General features: G+C 49.5%; 1 protein-coding gene across 7 annotated transcripts in view; it reads right to left on the reverse strand.

Moving 5' to 3' along the window:
• Nucleotides 1-1454: 1454 nt before the first annotated feature.
• The window catches only part of CAPN15 (calpain 15), a 99040-nt gene continuing 80967 nt past the window's right edge, over nucleotides 1455-19527 (reverse strand). For 6 of the 7 annotated variants that reach the window (XM_027862907.1, XM_027862908.1, XM_027862905.1 and 3 more), the window contains 10 exons: nucleotides 15717-15925; nucleotides 14389-14572; nucleotides 13856-14079; nucleotides 11857-11982; nucleotides 11365-11517; nucleotides 8023-8184; nucleotides 7029-7246; nucleotides 5755-5921; nucleotides 5037-5215; nucleotides 1455-4770 (listed from right to left, as the gene is read on the reverse strand). In XM_027862907.1, the coding sequence (XP_027718708.1) occupies nucleotides 4593-4770; nucleotides 5037-5215; nucleotides 5755-5921; nucleotides 7029-7246; nucleotides 8023-8184; nucleotides 11365-11517; nucleotides 11857-11982; nucleotides 13856-14079; nucleotides 14389-14572; nucleotides 15717-15925 (1800 nt within the window). In that variant the 3' untranslated portion in view covers nucleotides 1455-4592. Of the gene's footprint in view, nucleotides 4771-5036; nucleotides 5216-5754; nucleotides 5922-7028; nucleotides 7247-8022; nucleotides 8185-11364; nucleotides 11518-11856; nucleotides 11983-13855; nucleotides 14080-14388; nucleotides 14573-15716; nucleotides 15926-19527 lie in introns of those variants that run through there. The other variant, XM_027862910.1, reaches the window with a different exon arrangement.

Here is a 19527-nt window from a genome sequence, read left to right on the forward strand (position 1 = left end):
CCAAGGCCAGCCCTTCTGACTCCTTCCCTCCCTCATCACCATCCCCTCCTTTCCCCTTCCCCCCAACTCCTGCTTTCTCTTGTCTACTAGGTAACCAAAGCCAGCACTGGCCTTTCTGGACAGCCTTTGTTCTGCAAGGGCACTACCCTGTGCCTTCCACGTAATTGGTAGAACTGTCTCGTGTAGCCAAAAGAGATGGGTACTTTCTTCCCCTCCACTTCTCTGCTGGGAAAAACAGTCCCCTTAGGGCTGTCAGGGTTTCCCAGGGCCAAGAAGCCTGAACTAGCCACACAGCTTCTAGTTAGGAAGCACAAGCAGGCAGCCTCCCACGGGATACCTATGCTCAGCCCCAAACATCCAGGTCTCTGGATGCCACTGCCATTCCTCAGCAATGCCCCCGAGGTCTGGCACCGTCTTCTCTGGGGCCCCAAAGGCCTTGATTCTCCCAGTCTTGATGGAGCAAGTTCCCTCTCCAGAGTGGCTCTGCATTGTGGGGAGCCGAGCTAAGAACCACAGCCGTTCAGAGGACAGAATGCCCCCCCGTGCCCTTGGGTCTGACAGCAGCTCCTGACAATCCTGTGAGGCGGGCACTATATGGAGGAGGGAACTCGGACTCATGGCTCACACAACTAGTGAATCACAGGATCAGAGTTAGAGTTGGAAGGGACCTTAGCCATTGCCTGGTCCAATTCTCTTCTTTCACAGATAAGGAAACTGAGGCCCACGGATATGAGATGACATGCCCAAAGTCACATAGGCATTAAGCGGACTTGAGTGGATTGAGTCTGGGTCGCGTCTGAGCTTGACTCAGAGCTAGGACTTCTGGCTCCCCGTTGAGTGCTCTTCCCAAAGCACCATGACGCTTCTTCTCAGACCTCAGCCAGCAGCGGAGAAGAGGGTGAGGTGTTCCCTGGTATAGAAAGCACCGGGAGCTTAGCTTGGGGCGACTGCATCTAGGATGGTAGCTGCAGGGTCACTCCCCACAGCTGGAGCTTCCGCGAGGCCAGGCCAGTGATGATAATCACCACTGACATTTATGGAGTGCTCCAAGGATCGCAGTGTTTTACATACGTTATCTCACTGGAACCCTGAGAAATACCCCGAGTGAGAAAACCGAGACTGAGAAAGACTGAGACTCGCCCAGGGTCATACGGCCAGTGTCACAGGTGGGACTCAAAGCCAGTCGTGCTGATTCCCAGTTCAGGCCACGAGGGTACCCAGAGGCCCTGGCTGTGATGTGAGAGGTTCTTAGGTCCAATCTCCAGAGCAGGAGGCCTGCCTCAGGGAGCTTTCTCCAAGGGGCTGAGATATCCCAGGCAGAAATGGGCTACAGGAGAGCTCTGAGCAACTCTTGTCTCTTTCCTTCTCACCACACAGGCTGTTCTGTCCAGAGCTAGTGTTAGGAGGAAACCTGGAGTTGGGGTGGGGGTGAAGACAAGAGTGGACTCCGGAAGTTCATTAAAAAACAAAACTTTTTATTTGGTCCATTGGAGCCTGAGTCTGAAAACCACCCATGGAGAATTCGTATCATACAGGGATTACAGTTCTGATTTACAATTGACAAAATAGCCTATGTTTCATAAGAGCTGGACAGTATTTACAGGGTTAAAAATATTCACAGCTCAGACAGAATAAAAGGAAATAAAAAGGAGAAAAGGAAGGGCAGATTATAGTGTTTTAGGTATTTTTGACAGATTTTTTTTAAAAAAAGGGAACCACAGAAACAAAGGGTTGGATGAGCTTGGCTCCCCGCTGCCAGGGGACGGGGGCAGCAGGTCTGATGAGGCAGTGCAGAGGTGGGGTCCTGCGGGAGGGCCGGGGGCAGGAGCACCTGGGATTGGTGAGCTTCCTTCCCATTCTTCCCTCCTGCAGGGAGCCCGGGCTCAGACATTCACAAAACAGACACCAAAGAATTCAACATCCCACTGCTGCACCCCACTCTGGTACTGGGGGCACAGGGAATGCTGGAGGGAAAGGGTACATCTGGGGGGGGACAGGAATAGGGAGGGTGGTGGGGAAAGCAATTGCTGGGGCACTACCAACCACCTGGGCCCCGAGTCTGAGGCTCTATCCCCACTCCCACCCCAGAGGCTGGATTTTCACCCTGCGCTTCCGAAAAGAGCTGGGGCTTGAATATATGAAAGAGGATTTTGGCAACCTAATGATAGCAAGAGGCCCTCTGCAAAATGGATGCTGGGGACGAGACTAACGTGTGTACCAGGCTAACCACCTGACATTGGGATTGGCTGCTGGGAGTGGCTAGCTGGTGAAGATGGGATTGGGATTTGATCTGGGGGATATCCAAATGCGTGAAGCTGGGAGCTATGCTACACTGTGACATGCTTCTATTTAGTACTTTTCTGAAACCTGAATTATTATTCTGAAGTCTTTGTTGAGCCTGGCACTAAATCAGGCCCCTGCCCAACAGGACGCCAGGCTGGCTGGTCTCAGTTGGAGCCAGAGCCAAGTGGGAACAATGACTCAAACTGGACTTTCCCTTACCCCTGCTGCTGGGGTACAATGCCCAGAGCGGGCCCTGGGTTTAAAAACTTAGCACCTATGGAGTCATGGAGGGGAGGGATCCTAGTTTTCACAAGTGCTAGTTTTACTTAGTACAAAACTTTAAACCTCATGGGACTGGTGGCCCTATCTGTTTTGTGTTTCTAAAAGGGAGATGGGTTTCTAGAGCCCTCTAAACCCTCTAGGAACCAGAATGGGGGTTAGGACAATGATGGCCCTGATACTCTGGGATGGTAGGTTGTTCTGAGTTGGAGACAGGCCGGGCACTAGTGGCTGCAGGCCTGGGCAGCCAATGCTGGGGGCTGGGAGGGAAAGCCTGGGATGGGCTGGAACTCACTGATCCCAGTTGAGTTCCCAGGGCCACACTGAACAGGTATCCATCACATCAAGAGCCTCTGGGGCAAGAGAAGTGAGACTACTGGTCTCCTCCCCAAACGAGACAGATCTCCCACTCCATCCCAACCCTTTCCCCAGGAGGTCAGAACAAACTTGTCAGCCCTAACATCCTGAGCTCACAAGGCAGAAGAGTTTGCTTAAAGGTTCGAGAAGGAATTTCATTAAAAACAAAATGATCTGCCATTGGCAAGGTGGCCACTTAGGGATCCTATGGGCATTTTCCCTCCTACTCCTATCCTAGGCCACACTGGACACAGAATAGTTAAAACTACCACAAAGGGGCCAAAGTGAAATTCCCTGCCATTGCAGCCTCTTCCCACCCCAGGGAAAGTGGGAGCAGAAGGGAGGCCCTGTCTCTCCACCCTCAGGGCATGGCTTCTATCCTAGCACTGCTCTCTCCAGGAGTTGCATAGTATCATTGGTGGGAATGGGAGGGGAAGGGGTCATGAGGAGAGGCGAGAGAGGACCTTCTGTTGAAATCCAGGCCTTTGGACTCCCCATTTTTATTCCCATCTCCTTTAGACATAATTTTGTTCTGTTTTACTAAAAGCTCCACAACACAGTTCTGGGCCTAGCTTGTCTTCCTGCTCAGCTGCTGACAAACCTTCCTCACAGAGCATGTGAAAAACCAGGATCCTTCAGGACCCTAGTCCCTCAAACTGGGTCCCTATTACCTGGGTAAGGCTGGCAAGTGGGAAGAAGGAGATGGCTGCTGTATCCCTGAAAGGAGATGAACCAGGGAAGAGGAAGGAAGAGGTGAACTTGGACCTGAAAGCTCTGAGCCAGGTAGCTCCACTGGAAGCCTTCCTTCCATAAACACTGAAATGCCTCCAATCCTGCCCCCAAGAGTTATTTTGGTTTTTGTGGTTTGAAATCCTGGCTAAAATTTTCAAGGGGAAGGACCCCCAAATTCCCATGATAGAAGAAACTAGAAGAAGGGCTCGGAGGGATATTCCTCCAACCCACTCTTGATCCCCAACCCTTATACCCTCTTTTCTGCCCCTATCTGGATCTCCAGCAGCGTCCCAGGGACTGGCCACAGTGGAGACAAGCAGAGTCTTCGTGAGAGGTATTTTGTTTTGCAGAAGCTGATGCCACGGCTGGATCCTGGACCATGAGGGCTCACCACCACGTCACGCCGCTGGGGCCAGCCACCTTCAGCTCTCCACTCGATAAGCAGGAGGATGTCAGAATCAGGAGGCTGGTAATGCCCACTTCAGGCTACAGGACTATGTCCCTTGGGTGGGGATCCTGAGATTTCTAAGGTTCAAGCATTGTTAAGTCCCTGCCCCCTACATCTTCCGAGTCTCCCTCATAAAGTGCATGCAACTAGGGGGAGGGGAAGTGATAGGAATCCCAAGCCCAGTTAGTCTGATCTTTCCCAATCCACCCTAGGGCAGAAATAGGAAAGAAAGACCCAGGGCATGGGACTTCACTTCAGGTGTGCTGGCTCCAAGGCAGAGACTCCAGAAGAACCCTTAGAGTAATCAAGAAGACGAGGGAGTGGCTGTGGGTGAGGGAACGGGAACACAGAGAGAGGTCAGGAGATTGGTGGGTTCTGCTACCCTGAAGAGCAGAAGGGGCTGAGAACCTCAACAAACTGGGAAGGCATGAAGCGAGGAGAGGCTGGGATGGGGAGAGGAAAGTGAGATGCCCCTAGAAGGGCAGAACATGGGTCATAGGGGCCGGGGACCGTGGAGCCCAGCAACCTCAGGTGTGAGCAGAGGATTGTGGGTCCCTTTGGTGGACATCCAATCGTTGAGGAAGGCCTGGGCAGCCTTTCGATGAGCCAGGCGGTGTGTGATGGAGAAGCCGGCGTTCCCCTCCAGCTGGGATAGGATCACCAGCACCTGCCTGAAGGAGAAGGACCAGGTGATGGAGCTAGACAGAACGGAGGAAATTCCTGCCCTCATCCTCGTCATGTTGGCACCAGGGGCTGACACCGCCCAGAGGTTGCTTTGAAGATGAGCGGCTATGAAAAGCAACCCACTGAGGATACTAGGACACGTGCCAGGAAAGCGCCCTCCTCGTCATCATCCACAATCTCTCTCCCCATGAGGGCTCCTGTTCAGGGAAGGGGCCAAGGTTTAACAGGACGCTGGCAGCCAGCAGGGCCTCACCTGTGCAGGGGTGGGACGCTGTCCTGGGTCTTGAGGCTGCCTCGGGTGGAGACTACATTGAAGCTGTCGGTACAGTCACATTGCACGTGCAGGTAGGACTTGGGATGACGGTTCTCTACGACCACAATCAGGCCTGCCCAGCCGTGTGTCAGGTAGTAGCAGGTCATGCCCTCCCGGCCCTAGGGCGAAGGGGGATGGCATTTCTCCCATGTCAGTAAGTCCTCCTTTCCTCCCTATGCCCCATCCCCATCCCCATCCCCATCCCCAAACAAATGACAGATGAGCAGTTTTCTGATGGGAAGAAGGGGGTGCCTGGACAGCTCTGGCTCAGCAGGGACCACCCAAGTCCACAGCTTTTCAGCTGGTGCCCTCTACTGGCCTTCTGAAGAGCTGCATTCGAGGAGAGCAGAACCAGAGAGGAACCAGAGAAAGCAAGGACCGTCTTGTCCAACTTCCTAACTCCCCAGATAAGTAAACTGAGGTCCAAAGAAGGGAGTGACACACTCGGAGGGAGCAGAGCCTGGATCTGAAACAAGTCCATCCACATCCCAGTGCTCATCACAGACAACCCCCCTGAGGTCCTGTGACAGAGCTGGTCCTCTGGCTTACTGAAGCATGAAGAGAAGCAGGGAAGTCCACCATTAACTGGGGGAAGGACCGGCAGCCCTGGGCCAGCTCTGGAGCTCCTCCTCTTTCCCTCCCTGCACCCAGCACCTACCTCATGCCTTTCGCCCTTGTTCTCAGTCAGGAGGATGATGGCGTCGGCCAGAGTGGTGGGCTGGGCTTCAATCTGCTCCACCATGACCAGTCTCGAGCTGTAGATAGCCAATATGTGCCCAGGAGGTTCTGGGGCACTGCGCCCTACTCCTCCTGTCGGGCTGGAAACTGGGCAGGGGCAAAGCAGTGATGGGAGAGGCCTGAGTGCAGGCAGACATTTCAGCTTCTCCATCCCCTGCAGACCTTCCCCATCTACTGCTGGGGATATATCCCGTTCTCATGGACAAGGTCTCCTTGACCCCATTCCCTAAGTCCACCTACTCTGATGGAATAAAAGGGAAGCAAAGGGAATAGTGTCTCTAAAAAGAAAGAGAGATCACAGACTCTCCCAAAGGATTTCTTTCCACCTTGGCCCATCCCAGCTGGGACCTTGAGCCTAATCCATCCTACACTGCAGAGGACACCTTTCTTAGACACTTATCAGGCTTCTCAGACAAAACTAGAACTCCTGATCTCAACCACCTCCAATCACAGATTAAGGCTTAGAAAGGACCCTGGAGCTCACCTACATTTCCTTGAGGAAGGCTGTCTATGCTAAGAGGTTCTGCTCTGGGTCTTTGGCTTTGATCCAGGCAGATAGATATAAGGATGGCTGGCAATGTGGCAGTTTCAAAATTCTGTTATTTGAACCAGCAGATATTTTCACACATTCTATGTCCCCTGGCCTAACCAGGGTCCCCTTTGTGGGCTAAGATGGGTTTTTACCATCCTTTGAATCTTCAGATAGCATTCAACATAGGATCGGACACCTAGGAGATGCTCATTATATCACCATGATTTCAGCTCACATTTACATAGCACTTTATCGTTTATGGAGCAAGAGAGGTAGCAAAAATGTTAAGATTTTTGTTTTACGGACTCAAGAGGCTATAATTTGCCCAAGGGCATAATGCTGGTGAGAAGCATAGCTAGATTCAAAGCCATGGGAACCTCCTCAAAAATCACAGAATTTTCAAACTAGAAGGGACCTTATGAGACCAAGTGGTCTAACTACTTTATTTTACAAAAGAGAAAACTGAGTCCCAGGTGAGTTAAGTAATTTGACCAAGGTCACCCAGTCACTACATCTGTATCCCTGACTGACAAATTTTTGTCTTGTCTCCTCTGTTCTCTCGCCTGCATCAGCCAGTGCCCTCTCCCTGGCTGCCCAGGTCACGTCCGAAGCGCAGCTGCTGTTCCTGATGGGTTGGGAAGCTGCACACAGCCAGTCCTTACCCTGAGCGGTTGAGGCGGGGCTCCAGTGGTTGAAGGCACAGCACACAACGGCATACTCCCCTGGCTCCAGCATCACGTCACAGTTCACAAACTTCTTCACTGCCCGTTTGCTGTGGGCCAGCAGTCGGCCCAGGCTCAGCTTATTCCCGCTGCTGAAGGTTGCTCGGAACACCATGATGCAGAGGTCCAGGAGATGGCTGTCAACAGTGTCTGACCGTCTGGAACGGGACGGGGAGGGGAGGCTCTGGTCAGGATCCTAAACCCCCTCTGTCCTGGGGAGAATGCCATGCTCCCAGGCTTAGGGGCTGACTAAATGGTCACCATGTGGGGATGGTTGTAATGATGTCACCCACCCTGAGGAAGAAATCCACCCAGAATGCCTCACCAAACAGGGTTTGCTGTGCCTTGGAGGCATCTTAGTATGTCACAGGAGCCCAGGGCAGAGCTCATTCTACTGTCTGCTGGCTACTCTTAATATTCTCTCCTATTCTGAAGTTTTCCTAGATACACTAACTCTTATCTCCCAAACTTTCATACAAAAGTCAAATCAAAGGTGGCCAAGATCAGAAGTCTTTCCACTTTCCTATATCCTCACCCTACTCTTTTTTTTTTTCCAGACAAAGACAAGGTTTATTAGAACATCTGTCATATTGGGCAGACTCTTAAGGAATCTGAGCAGTGGCTAGATTGTAAGAATCTGAGCATCTTGATGGAGACAAGATGGACCTTAGAAAGACTATGGGAGGGATCTAGGAGTAGCCAAGTAGTCTATGAGGTAATGGAATTCCAGGGACCTGGACCACGTGGCCAAGGGAGGATGGAGCCTAGATAGGATTAAGGGTGGGAAGTGGCCTGGGGCCATAGTCACCCTGCCCTTAAGCTCTACCTTGGAGAGGGGTAAGTAGTGTTAACAGAAGCAGGAGTATAGAATACCTCCAGAGCAGTTCCCTGGTGACTCTTGAACTATCTCCACACTACCTGGTCTGGCACTTACCTGCTCCCCTCCTGGAAGAGAGCAAACTCCAGGGTGGCTCGTTCTAGCACAGTCAGGGAGGTCACCATGATAGGCCTGCTTGCCTTATTGGGGAAGATACCCTGCACCCGTACTTCATGCCAGTCTGAGTGGATCTTGCAAATATCAACAGAATCAAAGTACCTGCAGGAAGGAGGGTGAAATTAGAAGGCCAAATCATCTGGGGGCTACTCTGTTGACCATACACCTCACTGTACAGCGTTGACAGTAAAACCACAAAGATCCTTGGCCTTTCCTCCATGGGGATGATGGCTAGAGTTCACTTCTCTGGGTTCTAGGCTCCCCATCTGAGTTTCTTTTCCCTTTGGAGTCTCAGCTCAGGCTCTTCAGAAAGTCTGAAGAGAGAGAGGGCAGCCTAGAGGTTCTTGACAATGCCATCCCAGGCCCCTTATTCCTGGGAAGCAGGAGCCCCCATAATACTGAGGCCTTAGATTTGCCCTTTCTTTTCCATTCCACCTGCTACCAGTCTAATCCAAGTCTTTCTCACTTCACACCAGGATAATAACAGCCTCCTAGCTAGTGAATAGGTCTCCAATCAATCTTGCACACATTACCAATTTAATTTCTCATGCATACCTTCAGTTCCTGCGCCCCTCCCCCATCCCCTTTCTAGTTCTGTAAGCAATCAAATCAATACAGCTCTTTCTACTAGAAAGAGCATGTCAATCTATTCCCCAAAGGCTCCAAAAGGTGTTCTTATGATTTTCCAAACCAAAAAACCCCTTCTTGGATAGCACTTTCTTACATGTGTTGTATCTTCCTATTGGAAAGTAAGGTTCTTGAGGGCCAGGACTGTCCCATTTTTTAAATTTGTACTCCCAGGGCTTGGCACAATGCTTTGTGTATACTAAACACTTAATAAATGCTTTTTCATTCATTCACTCACTTATTCACTGTACTTAAACATTCAATGGCTTTCCCAGTGCAAATTCCTCAACCTAGCTTTCAAGACCCTTTAGAACCAAGCCCTCCCCACCTATCCTGATTCACGTTTGTATAGTATTTTAAGGTTTACAAAGCACTTTTTCTTCCATAACCCTGTCAGTTGGGTAGTCCAACCTCGATTTTGCAGATGAAGAAACAGGCAGGAGGAAGTTAAGGGACTTGCTAGTAAAAGAATAAGAATCTCCATCCCCCCAGAATTTCAAAGTTGGTAGGAACCTGGGTAGCCATTCAGTCCAACTCAGACCGGAAAAACAAGTCACTTGCAGTCACGCACTTAGGAAATGGCAGAGGTAGAATTCAAACTCCCTCACGTCTTGGGATTCCAGATGCAAAATTCTTCCCTCCAGCTTCCACAACCCAGCCAACCTATCTTCTCTTCTCTTCTCTCTCTCTCTCTGTCTCCTCCCCACTCCCACCATTGCCTGCCTTGCTTCTTGAATATGTCAGGCTAATTTCTGTTTCTATGCTTTTGCTTCCACTCCCCAAGCAGGCTCTCAGCTTTCTCATGGAAGGGATCATGTCCCTTTCTTCCCTCCTGTCTTCTCAAAAGCATCTAACCCTGCTGGGCATTGGTAAGAAGCTAGGCCTAGAACTCTCTCTCTTAATCTATTTCAATAAGCATTAATTAAGTACAGACGCTATGCTAGGGCCTGGAGCTCTCCAAACAAAAATGAAAACCGGCTCTTGCCCTCGAGGTGCTTACGCTTATAATGGGATCTGTAGCCTGCACAGATAAGTAAACACAAGGTAATGGGGAGAAGGGCAATAACTGGGAGATGAGGAAAAGGAGGGGTCTCAGGAGCTGATCCTTTAAGGAAATTTAGGGATCAAAAGAGGTAGAGGAAAGAGTGCATCCCAGGCATGGGGGCTAGAGACAGAATGTTAAGGGTTTAAGAAACAGCAGGTAGAACACTTTGCCTGGAATCCGGAACAAATGGACAAGAACAATATGAAATAGGTCTGGAAAGATAGCTTAAAACCAGGCTGTAAAAAACATTAAATGCCAAGGTGGGGAATAGACTGCAAGCTGCAGGAAGGCAGGAGCTATGCCACATTCCTGTCTGTTCGCCATCCCACCAGCTCCAGGCCTAGGCTCCTGTAGAGAACGGGTGCCCAAGAAATCTTTCTCGCCTCTTGCAGACGCTGCCATTCCCCACCAGGTGGTGCAAGGATCCCAGGGATAAGCCTCATGGGGGATGGGCAGGGGGAGAACTTCTGCCAGGTGCTCCTGATACATTATCTAGACTTACCCATCAGGTGGCCTGCAGTTCAGAGGCCCATGTTTTCCTACCCCAGGGAAAACAGAGCTCCTCACTTGGATGGATCAAGAAGCAGCCTAATGGTCCCTTGTTCCCCTCTCCCCACACTGGGAATGTGAAGCTCTCGTTCTTCACTCCCGTGTCTGATTGAGTCAGAGATCCCATGAACTGGAAACATGATAATCCAGTCACTCCAATCTGGAATCTACTGCCGGGCCCCAATGGATCCAGGGTCTCAACTCACTCCTTCAACATCACTGCTGTGTGGGTGCCAACAGGCCCCACCCAGTCTTATGAACTGGCCTTTGGCTAGCAAGCACCCAGCCTTCCACACAGATTAAGTCCTCTGACCCTCTCCCACCCCCAGAAGGCCCACTACTCCCTTCTTTGTCCCAGACCTTAAACGCCTGGACTTCCCACTCCAGCTATCAGCTTTTGCCCAAAAGAAATAGGGGCTACCGTGGCTTGCCTGGTTCGCCCTGTGGCACTGATGACCTTACTTAACTCTCTTGGAGGGAGGAATTGCTCTCAGCAACTCAACATTTGTATTAGCACCAGTATGCTGTGCGAAGATGAACTCTCAGAGTAAACAGCATGGGCCCACGGAATTCACAAAACTCCAAAGGGATATGAGGCAGGGAGCCTTGGACCTGCTGCTCTGACTGGGAGATGCCCCACGGAGACCAATGTCCCCAAATTATCCGGTGAGGTGCCGCTCCCAGTCCGAATTCACCTAAGGACAGCCTTCGGAGAGGGTACATCCATTCTCTGGCGTCCTCTGCACCAGCCAACCTTTCACAAAGGGCTCTAATAAGCTCTCTGGGTATTCACTCCTTCACAAGGCTCTGAGGGCAGGCAGAAGGAAAAGGACAGGAAGTGTTATTTTCATTGGGCAAATAGGAAGACTGGTAGCCATGCCCATCCTGAATGGCAGTTCAAGTCTCGCCCAAAGCTGCAGCTGCTGAGTGTTCAGTCCAGTTCACAAGTAATGGAGATTTGCTCACCTATTCTCAAGGTAACGATTCCCAAGCTCTATGGCACCTTCGTGTCATCCAGCTCAGTCTGCCATACATTTCCTCTATCCCAGCCACTCATTTACCTCATGAAGTCACTGTACTCCATCCAGAAGACCCCCTCACTGCTGCCATGGGGCATCAGATCATGGCGCAGGTGCCCAGGCCAGTGAGGCCATTCATCTGACCAGCTGCCATTCCAGGAGAATCGTCCCCAAGGGTTCCGAAGTCGGAGAAGCCTGTAGCAAGCAGAGTGTGACAGATGAAGGCTGCTGAACTGTTAGCCACCTGAGACACTCACCCCCTGGCAGCAGGTCTCAAGAAGCTGTCATCAGTTATTAAAGTCCTGTGCTCTAGAGACAAGCTATTTCAGAGAGCACATTTGTACCCTCTGGTCTTCAGAACAGTTTGGATAGTGAGCTCCTCTCTCCCTCCCTGCTGCTTGGTGATGGAATTCAGGAGGCCTTCAGTACCCCAGAAACTCTAGCCCCTTCAGGCACCCTCTGGAGACTTAGGCTCGTGGGTTTTTGCCATTTCTTTCCTCATGAGGCAGGGTCAGGGTCCCCTGATGTGCTCACCTGAAGCCTTGGACATCTCGGACATCCAGAATGGAGTAGGCATGGCGGGGGCGGAGTCCCATGCTCTCGTAGGCTGCATCATCTACCTTCATGTTACCCCCTCCGCAAGAAGCACCCATAAGGAACCTATAAGCAAGGACACAGCACAGCCCATGCTGACGGGGCAGTGCCAGATTCAGCCAGGACAGGGCAGCTGAGAGTGCCAAGTCCACTGCCCCATTGCAGCATTTTGGGGAATAGGTGGGACTGCAGGCCCTTAGACCAAGTGCTCTCTCATCCCAAAAGTAGGAGTTGTTCTACCTTCCTTCAAACCTAGAAGGCACCAAAAAGAAGGCCTCCTGAGGCTGTACTGTTCCATAAGATATAGCCATTTGTACAGGTAATCTCAACACTGAGATAGTACTCAGTGGTCTACGGATAGGGGCACAAGTTCCAAAAAGGCAACCTAGATATTTAATACACACTCCTCTAACCTCTACAAGATAGGCTGGGCATGATAAGAGCTGGCATTTTCCCAACCCTCTCAGACGGTTTTCTAAGATTTACTGTTAACCCCCATAGAGTTTCCAGAATGGAGACTGCCAACCTCCAGACTTAGAGGCAGGAGAACTCTCAGGAGTCCTTTTATATAGGCTCCAACCCTGGGACGAAGAGGTGGTCCCCATAGATTCCCAGAGAGTCATCTCTGTTCAGGTCCCTCATCCCCAGTCCGGCAGGTAGCACTAATTATATTGTAGCCATGAAACTAGTTTCATGCCCAGGACACTTCCCAGGGCTACACAATTCCAAGTCCAAGCCTGTTTGGGAAGGGCACAAAGCAAGAAAGCGGCAAACAGCAACAGTGGTGGTACTCAAGTAAAACAAGCCCTGTGGACCGTTCTCCCTGGCTCTGTGTGGACTGGTACAAATATCCGTCTCTGAAGGCCTTCGCTAGTTCCTCTTCATTTTATAGCCAAAGAAAGTCAAATGCTGGAGAAGCTGTGTAATTTGTTCTGGCTCACACAGGAAACATTACAGGGAGGATCAGAAATCCAGTCTCCAACTCTTTCCTAGGCAGCAGGAAGGGCTGCAGCCTCCCAGGACTCCTCAAGCAAGGAGTCAGAGACTGCTCCCCTCAACACTTTGCAGATGGCAGAACTGAGGCCCTGAGGGAGAGAAGAACTAACTCCCTATATATCACCAGGAGGGAAAGGAACTAAATTCAATCCAAGTGTCTCAACTGCCTGACAAATTAGGTGCTTCCTACAATGGGTGGATGGCTGCCCCAGGGCAGCCCCTCTGTGCTGAGGGGAATGTTTGACTCTGCTCTTCCCTTTTTGCAAACTTTCTGCATTTTGTCTTGAGGTTTCACAGGCTGGAGTGGGCATAAAGACCACAAATCCCCGCTGCTCCGTGGAAGAGAAGCCTCTTGAATGGGGGAAGATGTCTATTCCTTCCTGTTGATCCCATCCCTTCATGGCATCAGTCTGTGTCCTTCGTGCTGCCCTGGCAAAGCCTCAGTCTCATAGTCTCCAGTGAGGTACCTGACCTCTGTCCACTTGGGGGGCACCATCAATGGTTTTAAAGCAATGCCAGTTCCCCACCCCACCCCCCACCTCCAGTCTAGGGGCTTTGTCAAGCCCACCCTCAGATGGGAGGATGATCTTCCAGCTGGGGAAACCCTCATTTTGACTCCTGGGTATGTACTACTGGCTCTTTCTAAAACTTCCCCTGGACCTGTTTCTTCAGTGTAGTTGGAAAAATATCATTAATGTGTTAAGAACACAAAGCAAAGTAACTCTCCTCAAAAAAACAAAAACAAAACAAAACCCAAAAAACCCTAGGTCCAAGGGGTATCTTGCCAAGGTTCATAAAATGTCTGTCAAGTCCAGATTTCTAGATCTTGGGAGTAGTCACTCTAGCTTTTCAGAGTCAAGGAGGGCCTACTGTCCTGTGTCCCTTTTCCTCTCCTCCCAACTTTTCTGACTGCTGAGACCCAGCCCCTCCCACCTCCTCTTACCCAGCCTCCTTAGAACTCAGCATTTTGGCCCAGATGAGGTCAGTGTCAATGGGCTCCTCCCGGGGGTTAGTGGAGCTGACCTGCAGCATCAGACTCTCGCAGGGGGCACCAGTGAGTGTGGCCAGGCCTTCGATGGCACGCCCCGCTTGGAGGGCAAAGTACGAGCCATGCAGCTTGGCCAGAGCCTTCTCCATGAGAGCAACCCACAACTGTTTCCGCTGGGCCTGAATGGAAAGATGAGAGTGAAGGCACTTCAATAACGGAGCAGGGGCCAAAGTGTTGGCTTCCCCTCTATCAACCATGCTCCCCTAACCCCAAAGAATCCACCCCCAATGGGCAGCCATGAGACTCCCACTGCTTGCCTCAAAAGATTAAGTTCACCTGCCCTTCCTGCGACCTCCTGCCCAGTGAGTGATAGGCCCCTGTTGGTGGCCCTTTGAGTTTCTTTATGCTTAGTATCTTGACCTCTGAAGCCCTCTCTGCTTGTAGAAGCCCAGTGGCCTGGCAGGAAATGGAAAGGAGGGAGCACTGACCTGAGAGAAGAGAAGGTACCCACACTCGTCACAGGGCAGCATATCATCAACCAGCACTGTGGTCCATGTGCCATCCTTGCATAGCCGAACCTGGTATGCCCCTTCTGGACAGAGAGTACGGGTGATCATCACCCGCTCCACCAGCTCTGGGCGCTCAGCCAACACTGCCAGGGCACTGAGAAACCTGTCAAAAGGGGATGGCTCAAGCCAGATCACCCCTGAGCCACCACACCCTGTCCAGCCCACTCCCTTGTCCCTCAGAATAGATGCAGAGCCCTGACTATTCCAGCCTCAGGCACATACCCCCTCCCCAGTGTCTAAGTGGGTAGGTTATGGAGAAGAAGGTGGCAAGGAGGCCCTGGACTCTTCAGATCAAACTACAGCATCTCCTCTTTCACTCCCTAGTCTGGGAGTTCTTAATCTTGCATCATGGACCCCTTTGGTTGCCTGGTGAAACCTATGGAGGACCTCTACTTAGAATAAGATTTTTTAAAAGATATTTTTAATTGAAGTGCTAAATTTCAGTTAGAGGTTAGTAGAAATAAAGATGTCATTGTTTTCCCAACCAAATTCAGGGACCCTCTGAAATCTACTTTCCACAGACCCCTTAGGTTCATAGACCACAGGTTAAGAACCCCTTCCTCTTCAGAGCCAACTGAACTCCAGAGGATGTGGAACTAAACACAGCCTCTAGGGCCACAGTCATTCCAGACCAAGGCAGCGTCTCTGGGTCTTTTTCAAGCAAGTCTTTAGGGGTGAGAGGACAACCGGCTCCAGGAAGAGCACCCCGCAGCTTGCAGACTCCTAACGTGCCAGAAGCAGAAGAGATGTTCAAGATCATCCAATTCCCCTCACTTTATAGAGGGAAACTGTGGCCTAGAGTGAGCAAATAACTTGCTACGGTCCCAGAGCCAGAACTAGAAGCCAGGTCTCCCAAGTGCTTTTTATCCCACACTACTTCAAGACTAAGGCCCTACGAAGCTGGCTCCTCCTAATGGGAGTGTGTGGCTGGGTGAGCTGGGCAGGAGTCAGATTACTGGTGAGTGTGACTTAATCTTCTTCATTGCAATGTAGCAGAAGTGAATCCCTCACTCTGGAGTACCAGCAGGAAGATCACTGCCAGCATGGGAGATTCCAGATTCCCAGCAAAAGCTATCTTAATTTCCTGGCTTCTTTACCACTTGATAATTCATCTCACAGGATCACAAACCCTGACCAACCTTGAGGCTAATGTGGTAAGAAAGATCTGTTTTGCCTTGAGTGGTGGGAACAGTAGCACTAGTATCCCTTTCCAATGCCAAGGACCATCTGGTAACATGATCCCTTACCAACAGTTCCCTAGGAGCCCCTGCAGGATGTCGGAGGGCCGAGGTGTCCGGAACACTGACCATCCGACTGTCTGGTCCTTGAAAATGCTACAGTTGATTTCATGAGGTCGTAACCACTGCTTTACCCGCTGCTGGACACTGTCCCCTTCAGGGAAGCCCACAGACTGAGGACCAGGGGGAAAGCTGTCATCCACAAAGTTCACTTTGTTCTGAGAAGAAAAAAAAAACAAAGTCCAAACACAACTACACTCAGGGGCTGGCAGGATTGGGTACCAGAATCCCAAGGAAGACCTGACACTAGCAGTCATGCCCTGGAAAACAAAGCAGCCCCTGTCACAAACAACATCTTGAATACATTTCCTCCATTGTTTAGGCATCATCTCTGCCCTGGGATAGTGGGGGGGGAAGGGGAGGTGGGACAGAGAGGAAGCAGGCTTCCCAGCTCAGAGCTGCTTGATGTCCTGAGGAGGTTGCCAGGACTTACCACCTGAGAAGCAGTCAATAAAAACTTTGAATCAAAAAATGGCTGTGGTACGGTTCAAAATAATAATCACTTGTATTTATACAGCTTTATACTTTCCAAAGCAGTGTCATATCCAAAATTCCATCTAAGCATAACCATACTGCAAATATTATTTCTATTTTTCAGATGGGGAACAAGATGCAGAAACATTAAATGACTTGCCTGAAGTTACACATAGAGTTAGCAGTGGTAGTTTAGTATTTTTCCCCTTGCAAAGACTCAGGGGGTGGCTACTTTGATACTTGTTAAATTCTTATCTCTGGTACAAAGTAATCTTGGAGGCCTTCCAGCAGGCCTTGCCCTAAACTGTAATTTTCCTTATGTGTGGAGAAGTCACATCTCCATTTCATAGAGGGAATACTGGTAGAAAAAGACTTTGATATTCAGCATTTGTTCTTGATACTCTTTTCTCCCAATCTACTTAAACCACTCCCTCTCCCTGCCTCTCCCATAGGTCTTACATTTCCCTGAAAATATTGAAGCCATGTGTCTGAAGATCACGTTTCTCTTTAACTCTACAATTCAAATCACTTCTATATCAACTCTCATTCTCTCCTCCTTTGCTTCAAGCTCAGAGGAAAAAGTGAGCCTTCTCTTTGCAAATACCAAGTCCTCCACGCTACCCCCTGCTTCTTTATCCCTGCTGCTCCTCCCTCAGCTGACAAGCGCGCACAGACAACTTCAATCAATCATCTACTTCCTCATTAATTTTCAGTCTCTCCTCATCCACTGGCTCCTTCCCTGATGCTTACACACATACTCTAATCTCCTTCATCCTTAAAAAAAAAATACATAAATCCACGTGTTCTTACCATCTCTTTAAACTACTGTCCTAAAGACCTCTCCTTCCTTAGACAATGCAAGAAATGGGGAGAAGGCAGCAGCAATGGGGCTGGAGCAGAAGATGCCTTATAGGACCATTCTCTTGAACAGACCTTCTGGAAACAAGAGTCTACACTTATTACCTTCACTTTCTCACCTTCCACAAACTTCTCAACTCCTTGCAATGTCTTCCTACACCATGCAACCAAATTTGCTCCCTCCAAGGTTAAAAATGATCCCTTAATTGCCAAATCCAATGATCTCTTCTCAGTCCTCATCCTTCTTGACCTTCCTGAAGCATCTGATACTGCTGACTACCTCCTTCCCCTAGATACTCTCTTCTTCCTGGGGTTTTATAACACTACTAGTGATCTCATTAGCTTCAACTATCATCATGGGTTCACCTATCATCTCTACGCAAGTGATTGCCAGATCTATCTGTCTGTCTATCCTCCCACAGTTTCTCCCAAACCTTAGTCCCAGATCTCCAAATGCCTGATGGATTTCTTCAATTGATCTTCCATAGTCATTGCAACATGTCCAAAACTAACCTAATTTCCTGCTTTTCCCTCTTTCTAATTTCCCCATATCCTTAAGAAGCTTCAGTGACTCTTTTCTTCCTCCAGGATAAAATGCAAAAGCCCTCTGTTTGGTTTTCAAAGCCATTTACAATCTGGCACAACCTATTTTCCCTGGCTTATTTCACCTTACTTTCATTCACGCCTGCTCCTCAATGCTAAGGACCAAATGGGAGGCCTGAAGAAAGAGAAGTATAGGATGGGGACGGGGACAGGAATGGGACCTGTGATTTTAGTGACAAGGAAACTCCCAGTGTAGGCCAGCAACTTCTCTGCAAACTATACCTTAAAAGGGCACTGAGCGGATAAATGATTTGTTTGGGTCACACGGCCAGTAGTTGCCAGAGGTATGACTGAACCTTGGATTTCTTGGCCTCAAGGCCAGCTCTCTATCCTTTATGCCACAATATCATATGCCAGAAATTGAGAATCTGGACACAGGTGATCAGATGAAGATGAGTTCTCTTTGCAGCTGCAATGTATGACTCAAGGGGTGATCAGTACAAAGATGGGAGCCTGAAATCAAATGGCAGGGAGAAAAAAGAAGACGATATTTCTGCATAAAATCCAAATGAAAATTTCCAAATCTGTCACTACGGAAATAATTTCATTTCCTGTGGCTTGACCAATAGCTTCAACACAGGCTAGACTAGCCACAGTCAACAGCCTACTAGGGGATAACAATTGTTAAGGTCACATCCTATTTTCCTAGCCTGAGCTAGGGGACTCCAGCAATAGACTGCTTCCTACTGACAAGGAAGAAGGCATCCCTGGGCCTCACTCCATCCTACCCATTTGTTCCCTAATCTTCCGGCTTCCAAGGAAGCTTCTACCTCAAAGAACTCGGAGGTAAGGGTCACAGATTCAAAATCCCTAGAAGGACCTTTTTAAGTAATTTCACATCATTGGTCTCCTAGCAAGGCCATACTTAAAAGAGATGAAATTCATTCTTGTTTTGTATAGATTTGCAAAGGCACTTACATACTTTCCTTTGGTCTTTGGCTCCAGCAGCTACCAACCCTGACTCTGAGGACATTCTTTCCTTTGCTGCCTGACGTTCTTCAAAGAGAGCTTTCTGAGATGACAGGGGTTGGGGCTGCTCCCTGGTGAAAGCTGATTCATAAAGTTAGAATAACGCTCCCAGCTTTGCTGAGTCTTCCCTCATCCAGAAGGGAGCGAAGCTACAGCAGGCATGATGACTGCTCTACAGGAAGAGGCAGAGAAAAGTATAAGATTCTGGGCTTAAAGAGGCTTTGCTTGCCCTGGGAAGCTAGGTCTGAACTCTACCTACTCTCGCTTAATCTGCCTCTTCAACCTTTAGTGCACAGAACATAGTCAAAGCACCTGAAGACATGGAACGGGGAAAGGGATGAAAGAAAATTCAGACTTGGGAGGTCACCTAGGCGATCTGGTCAACTTAGGGTAAAAGCTCACTCAAAATGTCTCCTCAAGCAAACTGTCTGCCCTGAACATTTTCTGGAATCACCACAACCTTCCTTAGGAATATATTCTGGTGTTTGCCTCTTCATAACAATGTTTCTAATGTTTAAATCAAAATCCTACACTACCGCAATTTAAACCTGTTCGCTTGTTCTGTCCTCAAGGGAGAAAAAAAAAGTTTGCTATAAAACTAGATACGCTCAAAAACTTCCTTAACATCATCGAATCTTAAAGAGTTGTAAGACGACATGAGAGGTTGTCTCAACCAAATAAGGAAGCCTGTCTAAAATGTCTCCTGAAAGTCGTCATCTGGCCTCTGTTTGAATACCTCCAGACACAGGGAATTTACTATTCTCCTTCCGAGGCAGGCCAGTCTATTTTTGGATATCCCTCTAAGTTCTTCCTCCTATCAAGCAGAAAACTGTTTCTTGTTCTACTCTAGTTCTGT

Source organism: Vombatus ursinus, unplaced genomic scaffold, assembly GCF_900497805.2.
Source record: "Vombatus ursinus unplaced genomic scaffold, bare-nosed wombat genome assembly UNPS02014770.1, whole genome shotgun sequence".
NCBI classification, from domain to species: Eukaryota; Metazoa; Chordata; class Mammalia; order Diprotodontia; family Vombatidae; genus Vombatus; species Vombatus ursinus.